General features: G+C 47.1%; 1 protein-coding gene across 9 annotated transcripts in view; it reads right to left on the bottom strand.

Moving 5' to 3' along the window:
* Positions 1-13,694, bottom strand: part of hsf1 (heat shock transcription factor 1) — a 113,056-nt gene that overhangs the window by 20,623 nt on the left and 78,739 nt on the right. For 4 of the 9 annotated variants that reach the window (XM_038798694.1, XM_038798695.1, XM_038798692.1 and 1 more), the window contains exon 10: positions 6,858-6,941. The exons of the other annotated variants lie outside the window; for them this stretch is intronic. In XM_038798694.1, coding sequence (XP_038654622.1) covers positions 6,858-6,941 — 84 coding nt within the window. The remainder of the gene's footprint in view (positions 1-6,857; positions 6,942-13,694) is intronic. 9 annotated transcript variants of the gene reach the window in all.

The following is a 13,694-nucleotide window of genomic DNA, read 5'->3' as shown; positions in this document are numbered from 1 at the left end:
ACCCAATTCACTGGAGCGCTGACTGCTGTGTTGCTGAGTCACAGAGAACAGAAGGTCCAAAGTTTCAACCCAACCCGAATACACTCAGCTGGACAACACAAATGCTGCATCAGTTTCCTCGGCGTTTAGTTGGGCGCTGATGAGAACAATGCAATTTTGTCTGTAATCCTAACAATCAAATTTATTTTCCATATTCAACATCTAATCAAGTATTGACAAATACACAGAACAGGGTATCAAACTAGGACAAATTGAGAAGTGAACTTTCAATCAAGAACAATCCACCCCCTTGATCATAGACGAAAGAAAAGACAAACCAAGGCAATTTATGGGAGGGCTGTCACTGGCATCATTTTAATCTGATGCTCGAGTGAGGACAGATCCCCACATCAGACACTGAACCTGCAAAGCTGCATGGATGGTGGTTCAATGGAAGAAATGGCATAGAGACATAGTGCAAGGATACTTACATGGTAGAGGCTGGAAGTGGACATAATGCACTCACCACACCCTTGGGAGAAAGACTGACTGCATCTGACGCCAACATCACATCCAGGGTGTAGGTGGGGAGGATCAAGAGGAAATGGGAGGAGGGGTTCGGGAAGGAAATGGGAGGAGGGGTTGGGGAAGGAAATGGCTGTGGTGCTTGGCGATGGGTAAACCCAATCTCTGCTTGCACAAAGGTGAGCTTGATTCAGTTCAAGATGATGTATAGGGTACACATTTTTCTTTTTTTAAATAAATTTAGATCACCCAATTATTTTTTCCAATTAAGGGGCAATTTAGTGCAGCCAATCCACCTACTCTGCACATTTTTGGGTTGTGGGAGCGAAACCCACGCAGACACGGGGAGAATGTGCAAACTCCACATGGGCAGTGACCCAGAGCCGGGATCGAACCTGGGACCTCAGCGCCGTGAGGCACCTGTGCTAACCACTCAGCCACCATGCTGCCCTTGCATAGGGTACACATGACTCGGGTAAGGATGAGTGGGTTGGCCGAAGGGTGCGATTAGTGTAGGCGGGGGCCGGCAAATCATGCGTATATTGGGGACGGCACGGTAGCATAGTGGTTAGCACTATGGCTTCACAGCGCCAGGGCCCCAGTTTCAATTGCCGGCTTGGGTCACTGTCCATAAGACCATAAGACATAGGAGTGGAAGTAAGGCCATTCGGCCCATCGAGTCCACTCCGCCATTCAATCATGGCTGATGGGCATTTCAACTCCACCTACCAGCATTCTCCCCATAGCCCTTAATTCCTCGCGACATCAAGAATTTATCTATCTCTGCCTTGAAGCCATTTAGCGTCCCGGCCTCCACTGCACTCCGCGGCAATGAATTCCACAGGCCCACCACTCTCTGGCTGAAGAAATGTCTCCGCATTTCTGTTCTGAATTTACCCCCTCTAATTCTAAGGCTGTGCCCACGGGTCCTCGTCTCCTCGCCTAACGGAAACAGTTTCTTTGCGTCCACCCTTTCTAAGCCATGTATTATCTTGTAAGTTTCTATTAGATCTCCCCTTAACCTTCTAAACTCCAATGAATACAATCCCAGGATCCTCAGCCGTTCATCATATGTTAGACCCGCCATTCCAGGGATCATCCGTGTGAATCTCCGCTGGACACGCTCCAGTGCCAGTATGTCCTTCCTGAGATGTGGGGCCCAAAACTGTACACAGTACTCCAAATGGGGCCTAACCAGAGCCTTATAAAGGCTCAGTAGCACATCGCTGCTTTTATATTCCAACCCTCTTGAGATAAATGACAACATTGCATTCGCTTTCTTAATCACAGATTCAACCTGCATGTTTACCTTTAGGGAATCCTCGACTAGCACTCCCAGATCCCTTTGTACTTTGGCATTATGAATTTTCTCACCGTTTAGAAAGTAGTCTATGCTTGGATTCTTTTTTCCAAAGTGCAAGACCTCACATTTTCTCACGTTGAATTGCATCAGCCATTTCCTGCACCACTCTCCCAAACTGTCTAGATCCTTCTGCAGCCTCCCCACTTCCTCAGCACTACCTGCCTGACCACCTAACTTCGTATCATCGGCAAACTTCGCTAGAATGCCCCCAGTCCCTTCATCCAGATCATTAATATATATGGTGAACAGCTGCGGCCCCAACACTGAACCCTGTGGGATACCGCTGGTCACCGGCTGCCATTCCGAAAAAGAACCTTTTATCCCAACTCTCTGCCTTCTGTCAGACAGCCAATCCTCAACCCATGCCAGTAGCTCACCTCGAACACCATGGGCCCTCACCTGTCTCAGCAGCCTCCTGTGTGGCACCTTATCAAAGGCCTTATGGAAATCCAGATAGACCACATCCACTGGGTTTCCCTGGTCTAACCTACTTGTCACCTCCTCAAAGAATTCTAACAGGTTCGTCAGGCACGACCTCCCCTTACTAAATCCATGTGACTTGTTCTAATCCGACCCTGCTCTTCCAAGAATTTAGAAATCTCATCCTTAACGATCGATTCTAGAATTTTACCAACAACCGAGGTTAGGCTAATTGGCCTATAATTTTCCATCTTTTGTCTTGATCCTTTCTTGAACAAGGGGGTTACAACAGCGATCTTCCAATCGTCTGGGACTTTCCCTGACTCCAGTGATTTTTGAAAGATCTCAACCAACGCTTCCGCTATTTCTTCAGCCACCTCCCTCAGAACTCTAGGGTGTAGCCCATCGGGGCCAGGAGATTTGTCAATTTTAAGACCTTTTAGCTTTTTTAGCACCATCTCTTTTGTAATGGCAACCATACTCAACTCAGCCCCCTGACCCTCTATAATTTTTGGGATATTACTCATGTCTTCCACTGTGAAGACAGACGCAAAGTACTTATTAAGTTCTCCAGCCATTTCCTCGTCTCCCATCACTGCCTTCCGGAATCAGTTTGAATTGGCCCAATGTCTACTTTGGCCTGTCGTTTGTTTCTTATGTATTGAAAGAAACTTTTACTATCATTTCTTATATTACTGGCTAGCCTGCCTTCATATTTGATCCTCTCCTTCCTTATTTGTCTCTTTGTTAACCTCTGTTTGTTTTTGTAGCCTTCCCAATCTTCTGATTTCCCAGTGCTTTTGGCCACTTTATAGGATCTCTCTTTTTCTTTGATACATGTCCTGACCTCCTTTGTCAGCCATGGCTGTCTAATCCCTCCCCGGATAATCTTTCTTTTCTTGGGGATGAACCTCTGTACAGTGTCCTCAAATATGCATACAAACTCCTGCCATTTTTGCTCTGCTGTCTTCCCCACTAGGGTCTGCTTCCAGTCGATTTTCGCCAGTTCCTCTCTCATGCCCTCGTAATTACCTTTATTTAACTGTAACACCATTACATCCGATTTTGCCTTCTCTCTTTCAAACTGCAGACTGAACTCAACCATATTATGATCGCTGCTTCCTAAGTGTTCCCTTACTTTAAGATCTTTTATAAAGTCTGGTTCATTACATAGCACTAGGTCCAGAATAGCCTGCTCCCTTGTGGGCTCCATGACAAGCTGTTCCAAAAAGCCATCTTGTAAGCATTCCATGAATTCCTTTTCTTTGGATCCACTGGCTACGTTATTTACCCAATCCACCTGCATATTGAAGTCCCCCATGATCACCGTGACCTTGCCTTTCTGACATGCCTTTTCTATTTCCCGGTACATGTTGCGCCCCTGGTCCTGACCACTGTTAGGAGGTCTGTACATAACTCCCATTATGGTTTTTTTGCCTTTGTGGTTCCTCAATTCTACCCACACAGACTCCACATCATCCGACCCTATGTCGTTTAGTGCCATAGATTTAATTTTGTTCTTAACTAACAAGGCAACCCCACCCCCTCGGCCCACCTCCGTCTTTTCGATAGGTTGTATATCCTTGGATGTTTAACTGCCAGTCCTGAACCCCCTGCAGCCATGTCTCTGTGATGCCTACCACATCATAATCATTCACGATGATCTGTGCCCTTAGTTCGTCTACTTTGTTACAAATGCTACGCGCATTCAGGTAAAGTGCCTTAATGCTAACTTTCTTATCATTACAGATATTGGAAGTCCTAAGATGTCCAAAGTTATCCTTCCTTTTTGTTGAATTCCTAGTCTGCCTCAAGCTTAAATCCACCTGCCTACATGTTATCCTCCTGCGTATCTTGCCATTTAACTCCATGCTCCCTGTCGCTTTCACTTTCCCTTCCCCCCAACTGTCTGTGCGGAGTCTGCACGTTCTCCCCGTGTCTGCGTGGGTTTCCTCCGGGTGCTCTGGTTTCCTCCCACAAGTCCCGAAAGATGTGCTGTTAGGTAATTTGGACATTCTGAATTCTCCTTCTGTGTACCCGAACAGGCTTGGGCTGATAAGTGGGAAATTACATTCACACCACACAAGTGCCAGGAAATGACCATCTCCTCCAAGAGAGGATTTAACCACCGCCCCTTGACATTCAATAGCATTACCATCACTGAATCTCCCATAATCAACATCCTGGGGATGACCATTGATCAGAAACTGGAACTGGACTAGCCACATTAATACTGCGGCTACCAGGGTAGGTCAGAGGCTAGGAATTTTATGGCGAATAACTCGCCTCCTGACTCCCCCAAATCCTGTCCACCAAGGCACAAGTCAGGAATGTAATGTAATATTCACCACTTGCCTGGACGAGTCCAGCTCCAACAACATTCAAAACCCTCCACCACCGACAAACAGTGACAGCCGTGTGTACCATCTACAAGATGTACTGCAGTAACTCACCAAGGTTTCTCAGACAGCACCTTCCAAACTCACTATCACTACCAAATAGAAGGACAAGAGCAGCAGATACCTGGGAACCCCACCACCTGGAGGTTCCCCTCTAAGTCACTCACCATCCTGACTGGAAATTTATCCCCATTCCTTCACTGTCGCTGGGGCAACATCCTGGAACTCCTTCCCTCCCATCCAAGTACTAACCAGGCCTGAGTCTGCTTAGCTTCGGAGATCAGACGTTTTCAGACTAGTATGGCTGTAGGTTGGAACTCCCTCCCTAACAGCACAATGGGTGTACCTACACCTGAAAGACTGCAACAGTTCAAGAAGGCAACTCACCAACACCTTCTGAACGCCAACTAGGGATCGGCAATAAATGCTGGCCTAACCAGCGACGCCAACATCCCGTAAATGAATTTTAAAAAAAGAATAGAAGCTGGCACTGGGGATAAACACTAACATCACCGTAAAACGCTGGAGGCTGGCACTCCTGCCCTCTGGGAGTTTGGCCCACAGGTGTAACCAGATGGGTGAAACGTGTTTGTACTTAGACGCATTTTTTCCATGGGTCATTTCCCGCTCCTTCTCGACGGGTGAAAGGATGTTTTGAGTGGGAATTCCTAAACTGTTCGTGGAGTAAGAAATCTTGACTCGTGTGGAAAAGAGAAATATGTTGCCCACATTTCTTGTCTCACCTGGGCAAACACAAGAATGGCAAATTTCAAACAGTGACAATTTATACCACAGGCGAAAAAGATGCTGATTGGCTGACACTTTCCGGTATGGTTCCCTGCCGCTTTCTCCATGGCAACACCTCAGTTGACTTGCCAACCGATCAGCACGCTTTCCTCCTGATTGTTTGAAATTTGGTATTCTTGTATTTGTCCTGATGAGTATAAGATGAAAAGCTTTCAGTGATAGAAAATCTTCATCTCGCAAAACTGTGCTCAGAGTCCCCACCCTAATCATCTCCCAGCAACAAGGGGGACAGGAAATGATGCTGAGGGTACAGGACGAGATTTTATTTGGATGAATTGGGGAATAGAACACCAATATGAACTAGACAGGGGAAGAAATGCTCGTGTGACAAGGTGGAGGAAGAAGAGTGATGCAATGCCTGGTCAGTGGGCCAAATATGGGGTAATAATCAATTTAACTCTGAATTGTCCAAAACTGGCCAGACTCCACAAATTTTAAGTGCAAGCTACAATAATTTGTGGGCGAAATCCTAGACGTACAGAAACATGCGGAGTCAGGGATCAGCAGATGTTAAAATGAGTTTCTTGCAACTCTGGGTGACCGAAACTCAGCCCCTTGATCAACTTTCAAAAACAGGGGCACTCGATCTTGTAGCTATCTGTGAACACTGCTGTACCTACCTTAAGGACAGCGAATGCATTCAAAAAGTAACCTGTGTGAAGCGTTTGTGATACAGCATTTACTTCAATCAAATAACTTTGTCTCGTGACACCACCAACAAACAGTGATTCCCTATGACTAATGCTTAATGTGGAACAGAGGCTTGTGACAGGGCTCCCAGAGGCTTCTCACTCAATAGAGCCAGTAGCGCCTTACGCCAAAGGGTCACCGTACAGAGAGCGCACTATGAAAAGAGCGGTCAGAATACACTAAACATAAATAACTAGTACAGGGTTTAGTAGAATATCAACACATTTGAAAAAAATATCCACAACACAGGAATTCTGCTTTTTCTCTTGATAATACATCACCGTGTCCATTAGCACTTGGGGAAATATTCTATATTACTCTTAATGGTGTTTCTGTGTACCTACAGGGCATGACATTTTCACACCACATCCCTTAGCACTGAGCACTGCAATTTAAAAAGGCCTTTCTCTTAGACTGCTGAAGAAGCCTTCAAGCACTGGCATGTCACTGGTGGAGCAATGGGATGATGAATGGGGTGGGGGTGGGAGGGGTCACTGACTTTAACGGTATTCACCCCCCGCCCCCGCCACCCGTGTATTGGTAAATAAGATATTCAAATAAGAACAACAAGGAGACTTGCCTCCAACCTATGGCGTATTGTTGGTAAGCTGAGGGTTTAATACAGAGACACGTTGTGCATATCAGGGAGACAGCAGTGCAATAGAAATGCTAACCCTATCAGTGCTCTGGGGCGAGTAGAGGAGGTAAGACTGGAGATAACACAATTGACCTCTGACATCTGCTGGGCTTGAATCAAACTGAAAGATAGAAACAGAAGGTCATGCTCGACACTATGAGAGACAGCAGCAACCATTTCCCACACCCCATCAACATTTCTTCAACCACACTACTACAGCCTTTCAAGTGTGTGGTAAAAGATACACATTATAAATTTATTTAAGGGTTGCTCGAGAGTTAATGCAAACGTGTATGCTGCTGTGGGTTGCTCAGGTATTTACCATGGGACCATGCGGTCTTCATCTAAATTTCAAATCCCATCCCTTTAATTTCCGTACATCGCAGGCTGCTGATGCCGACAGATTTTCATCGCCCAGTTAGGGAGCAGCCACCCAAGAGGCAACAGCACTTAAAGAGGTGCCTTTTCCAAACCGCCACAGGACAGGGGCAAGTAGGAAATACAAGTGCAAACAGAACATATTGCCTAGGCTCAAGGCGTTGGTCAAACAGGACATGGGGTTCTAACTGGGGAGGGCAGTTGGAAGTTTAAAAAAAAACATTTTATTGAGGTATTTCTTTGGCATTGTAACAGCAACAAAATCAACAATGTACATAACAAGGAAAATATTAACATCGTGCAAATACCCCCTCCCACAGATCCTACCATTGTTTACCCCCCTAATCTATGCTAACCTAACCCCCCCCCCCCCCCTGCTGCTGACGATTAATTCTCTGTGAGGAAGTTGATGAATGGTTGCCACCTCCGGGCGAACCCTAACAGAGACCATCTCATGGCGAACTTAATTTTCTCCAGGCAGAGGAAGCCAGCCATGTCCAAAAGCCAGGTCTCCGATTTCGGGGGCTTTGAGTGCCTCCAGTATGCGCCTCCGGGCTACCAGGGAAGCAAAGGCCAGAACATTTGCCTCTTTCTCCTCCTGGATTCCCGGATCTTCCGACACCCCAAAAATCGACACCTCTGGACTCATTGCCACCCTCGTGTTTAATACCGTGGACATGGCATCGGCAAACCCCTGCCAAAATACCCTCAGTTTTGGACATGCCCAGAACATATGAACATGGTCCCCCCCCCCCCCCCCCCCCCCCCCCCCCCGCACACCTATCCTCCACCCCAAAGAATCTGCTCGTCCGGGCCACTGTCATGTGAGCCCGGTGAACAACCTTAAATTGGATCAGGCTGAGCCTGGCACATGTTGCAGTCGCGTTGACCCTCCCCAACGTGTCCGCCCAGAGACCCTCCCCTATCTCTCCCCCCAACTCCTCCTCCCATTTTTGCTTCAGCTCCTTGGTCTGAGTCTCCTCCAAACCCATAAAAGCTCTTTATATATGTCCGAGACGCTCCCCTCTCCTATCCATCCTCTAGAGACCATCCTATCCTTAATCCCCCTTAAGTGGCAGGAGTGGGAAGGTTGGTACCTGTCTCAGCAAAGTCCCGCACCTGTAAATATTGAACTTCATTTCCCCCGCCAATGCTAACTTCTCCTCCAGCACCCTCATACTCCGGAAGCTTCCTTCTTTAAACAGGTCCCTCATACTATCAATCCTCGCTCTCCGCCAAGTTCGGAACACCCCGTCCATCCTCTCCGAGGTAAACCAGTGATTATCGCAGATTGCGGACCACATTGATGCCCCCTTTGCTCCCACATGTCTCCTCCACTGCCCCCAGACTCTCAGGGCCGCCAACACCACTGGACTGGTGGAGTATGACGCCGGCGGGAGCGGCAGAGGCGTTGTTACCAACGCCCCCAGACTTGTGCTCTTGCAAGAAGCCTCCTCCATGTGCACCCACGCCAGCTTCCCCCACCAGCCACCTCCTCACCATGGCTATGTTAGCCACCCAGTAGTAATTGCTGAAGGCTGTTGGAAGTCTTGACCTTTTCGGTGGTTGACAAAAAAAGTTGTGTTTTCTGGGTCTTGTTTCTGTGGGCAATTGCGAGTAGATACAACTTTATTGGGGCGTGGAGTCAGGCTGCAGGCACGTGGATGAGCAGACCACAGCCGTGCAAGGGGTGGAAACAAAGGTCACATGCACGACTGCACATGGAACAAGATGCTCTAAAATCTGCCATCCTTACCTGGTCTGGCCTACATGCGAGTCTGGAACCACAGCCATGTGGTTGACTCGCAACTTCCCTCTGAAATAGCCTATCATGCAACTCAGTTCAAGGATAATATTTTTGTATTCGTTATCGGATGTGGGCGTCGCTGGCTGGGCCAGCATTTATTGCCCATCCATGAGTCCACCACATTGCTGTGGGTCTGCAGAGACATGTAGGCCAGACCTGGTAAAGACGGCAGGTTTCCTTCCTTAATGGGCATTAGTGAACCAGATGTGGTTTTTACGACAATCAACAATGGTTTCATGACTTCGATTTGTAATTCCAGATTTTTATTGAATTCAAATTTCACCATCTGCCACGGTAGGATTCGAACCCGGGTCCCCAGAGCCTTACCCGGGTCGCTGGATTACTAAACCAGTGACAATAACACTTTGTCACTGCTTTCCCAGAGATGAGCAATAAATGCCAGCGACACCCACAGCCAATCAATGAATAAAAAATAATATTTTAAAACAGTAAGGTTCAGTACAAAGTTGCACTTTTAGACCATAAGATATAGGAGCAGATTAAGGCAATTCAGCCCATCGAGTCTGTTCCGCATTCAATCATGACTGATATGTTTCTAATCCCCATTCTCCTGCCTTCTCCCCGAAACCCCTGATTTTTATCAAGGAATCCCCTGATTGATCAATGAATCCCCTAATTGATTAAGAATACCAGATTTGTGCTTGAAGTGCTGTTACCTACAGGGCTACAGACCAAGAGCTGGAAGGTGGAATTAGACAAAATACTTCTTTCTTAGAATCGACGATTTAGCCTCTCGAACCTGCTCCACTTTCAATATGATCATGGGTGACCTCATCATGGCCTCAACTCCACCGTCCTACTAATTCTCCGTAATCATTCAACACGTTACCAATTACAAATCTGTCTGGCTCCTCCTCAAGTTTACTCATTGTCCTTGCATGCACCGCACTCTGGGGTAGCAAATTCCACAGATTCACAACCCTTTGGGTGAAGCAGTTTCTCCTGATCTCAGTTTTAAATTTGCTACTTCTATCCTGCGGCTATGACCTCTCATTCCAGAATGCCCCACATAAGGAAGCATCTGCCGAGAGTATAGGCCTAAACTGCTAAATCTCTCTTCATACGACAAACCCCCCATCTCTGGAATCAACCTAGTGAACCTCCTCTGAACTGCCTCCAATGCCACTACATCTTTCCTCAAATAAGGGGACCAAAACTATGTATAATACTCCAGGTGTGGCCTCACCAATGCCTTCTATAGCTGCAACAACACTTCCTTACCTGCATACTCCATCACTTTATAGCTAAAGGGATAAGATGGAGGTGCCGGCGTTAGAAGTCTTAAAACACCAGGTTTGTTTGGAATCACGAGCTTTCAGAGCGAGGCTCCTTCATCAGGCGAATTAAGAGGTAGGTTACTCAAACACAGCATATATAGACAAAGCCAATGATGCAAGATGATACTTTGAATGAGAGTCTTTGCCGGTAATTAAGACTTTACAGGTTCAGACGGTGCGGCTGGAGAGAGAGATCATCACAGGTTAAAGAGGTGTGAATTGTCTCAAGCCAGGTGGGGGGTTAAATGTAGTGAGACATGAATCCAAGATTCCAGTTGAGGCCGTACTCATGCGTGCGAAACTTGGTTATCAGTTTCTGCTTGGTGATTCTGCGTTGTCATGCGTCCTGAAGGCCGCCTTGGAGAACGCTTACCCGAAGATCAGAGGCTGAATGCCCTTGACTACTGAAGTGTTCCCTGAATGGAAGGGAACATTCCTGCCTGGTGATTGTCACGCGATGTCCTTCATCTGTTATTGCAGTGTCTGCATGATCTTGCCAATGTACCATGCCTCAGGACATCCTTTCCTGCAGCGCATGACCGAGTCGCACGAGTATGCACTGCGTGCCTGGTGGGTGGTGTTCTCATGTGTAATGGTGGTATCCATGTCGATGATCTGGCACGTCTTGTAGAGGTTGCCATGGCGGGGATATGTGGTGTTGTGGTTGCGGTTCTCCTGAAGGCTGGGTAGTTTGCTCCAAACAAATGGTCTGTTTGAGGTCGCGCTGTTGTTTGAAGGAAAGGAGTGGGGTGTGGCGATGGCCTTGGCAAGATGTTCGTCTTCATCGATGCCGTGTTGAATGCTGCGAAGAAGATGGTCGTAGTTTCTCCGCTCTGGGGAAGTACAGGACGACAAAGTGTATTCTGTCAATTGTGTCTTTGGAGGAGTCGGTGCGGCTTTTTGCTGTGGCGCGTTGGAACTGTCGATCGATGAGTCGAGCGCCATATCCCGTTCTTACGAGGGCGTCTTTCAGCGTCTGTAGATGTCTGTAACGTTCCTCCTCGCCTGAGCAGATGCTGTGTATACGGAGGGCTTGTCCCTCTGTATAAATATCAATATTCCATTCACTTTCTTCATTACCCACTGTACCTGCAATGCTAGTTTTCTGTGACTCATGCACAAGGACACCCAGATCCCTCTGCATCGGAGCACCCCGAAGTTTAGATAATAAGTTACCTTTCCATTTTTTCCAACCAAAATGGATGGCCTCACACTTATCCATGTTAAACTCCAACTGCTACATTTTTGCCCACTCACCGAACCGGTCTGTATCCATTTGGAAGGTTCTTATTTTCTTATTGCAACTTACTGTCCCATATTTTTTACTGACATTATGGGTTTTTGTTTCTTGTTAGCACTCCCGGCTGAGATATTATCCAGAAATGCAGTTATGCCTCAGGTGCCCAGAACAGATGACTGAGAGTCACAGAATCATACAGCAAGGCAGCATGGTGGCACAGTGGTTAGTACCGCTTGCCTCACAGCACTGAGGACCTGGGTGCGATCCCGGCCCAGGGCCACTTTCCGTATGGAGTTTGCACATTCTCCCCGTGTCTGCGTGGGTCTCTCCTCTTCAATTCAGAGTTAAGATGTGCAGAGTAGGTGGATTGGCCACGCCAAATTGCCCCTTAATTTAGAAAAAAAAATAGAATCGCACAGCATAGAAAAGGCTGGAAAATCTCAGCAGGTCTAGCACATCTGTAGGGAGAGAAAAGCCACATGACACTTTGTCAAAGCCCGTTGCCCATTGTGTTTACGCCGTTCAAAAGCAGCCATCTAACCATTCTAATGCCATTTCCCAGCATTTGGCTAATAGCCTCGTCTGCCCTGGGATCGCAAGTGCGCATCTAAATACTTCTTAAATGTTATGAGGGTCTCTGCCTCCACCACCTTTTCAGGCAGCGAATTCCAAACCCCCATGTCCATCGTTTTTCCTCGTATCCTCTCTAAACCTCCTGCCTCTTACCTTGATTTATGCCCCCTAGTCATTTACCCCTGTATCAAGGGGAAAAGTTTGTTTCTGTCTACTCATAGAATCATAGAATTTACAGGGCAGGAGGCCATTCGGCCCATCGAGTCTGCACCTGCTCTTGGAAAGCGCACCCTACCCAAGCCCACACCTCCACACAATCCCCATCACCCAGTACCCCCACCCAACACTAAGGGCAATTTTGCAAAGCCAATCCACCTAACCCGCACATCTTTGGACTGTGGGAGGAAACAGGAGCACCCACTGCTAACCACTGTGCCACCCTGTTCAGTGACATTCTGACTAACTGTGTTTTTAGTTAAACAGTTAGGGCTCCTGTTTCTGAAGTGGAAGTTTTTAAGTTTAATTTTCTTTCCGAGGTTAGGTTGGTTTTGAACAAGTGAAGATGATGTTGTTAAAACTGTGTAATATTGAGCCTGTTAATCTTTCCAGCGCTTGCTCGCAATTCTCCAAATGCTAATCATGGGCGCGAAGATATAAAATAATCAAATAATCCTGAGTTACATCCTTTAGCAAGGTGTCAGGGTGAATCAGCAACATAAATTATAATTTTTACATTTAATAACACAGAAGTGACAATGAGTGTGATGTTTTTAAAAGTAACTATGGAGAATCTATTGTGAATGTGGCGAGGGACACGAGAGTTGGCCATTCTGTAAAAATAGGTTGCGGGGAAGTTTGAAAAACAGGGCCTTAGACTAACTACTACTTTGAATTTGGCCAGAGGCCAGGGCCAACAGGGTGTGGCTGCGCGTGAGGCAGGTAGAGGGATCCAGGTGGTAGGGTGGCAGGAGCCTCAGCCCTGCACCTTGTCCAACAGGTTTGACATTCTTCCCCCTTGTGTGGACAAGAATTTAAAATTTTAAAAAAATATATAAATTTAGAGTATCCAATTCATTTTTTCCAATTCAGGGGCAATTTAACGTGGCCAATCCACCTATCCTGCACGTTTTTTGGGTTGTGGGGGTGAAACCCACACAAACACGGGGAGAATGTGCAAACTCCACACGGACAGCGATCCAGAGCGGGAATCGAACCTGGGACCTCGGCGCCGTGAGGCAACCGTGCTGACCACTTGCGCCACTGTGCTGTCCTGTGTGGACAGGAATGGAAACAGCAGGGAGGGTGTGCAAACTGACCACAGCACCTTGGTACAGGGAGCCATTCAAGTAGGGGGAGAGAAAAGAACCACAGGTTATAATAGGTGATATAGTTATAGTATAGTTCGGGCCGTGGACCCTGTTTCTGTGGCAAAGATTGAGAATCCCATCTGAGGCTCATCTCACTACTCAATGTAGATGGAAAAGATCCTGGCAGAGGCCCTGGAGAGTTGCGTGTCAGAGGTAGTCATGGGGGACCAGACGGGCTTTGTCAAGGGCAAGCAGCTAACATTGAACATCA

The sequence above is a fragment of the Scyliorhinus canicula genome, chromosome 5, assembly GCF_902713615.1.
Source record: "Scyliorhinus canicula chromosome 5, sScyCan1.1, whole genome shotgun sequence".
In the NCBI taxonomy this organism is placed as follows: Eukaryota; Metazoa; Chordata; class Chondrichthyes; order Carcharhiniformes; family Scyliorhinidae; genus Scyliorhinus; species Scyliorhinus canicula.
The sequence above is the reverse complement of the archived record's forward strand: the minus strand, read 5'-3'. Positions and strand labels throughout refer to the sequence as shown.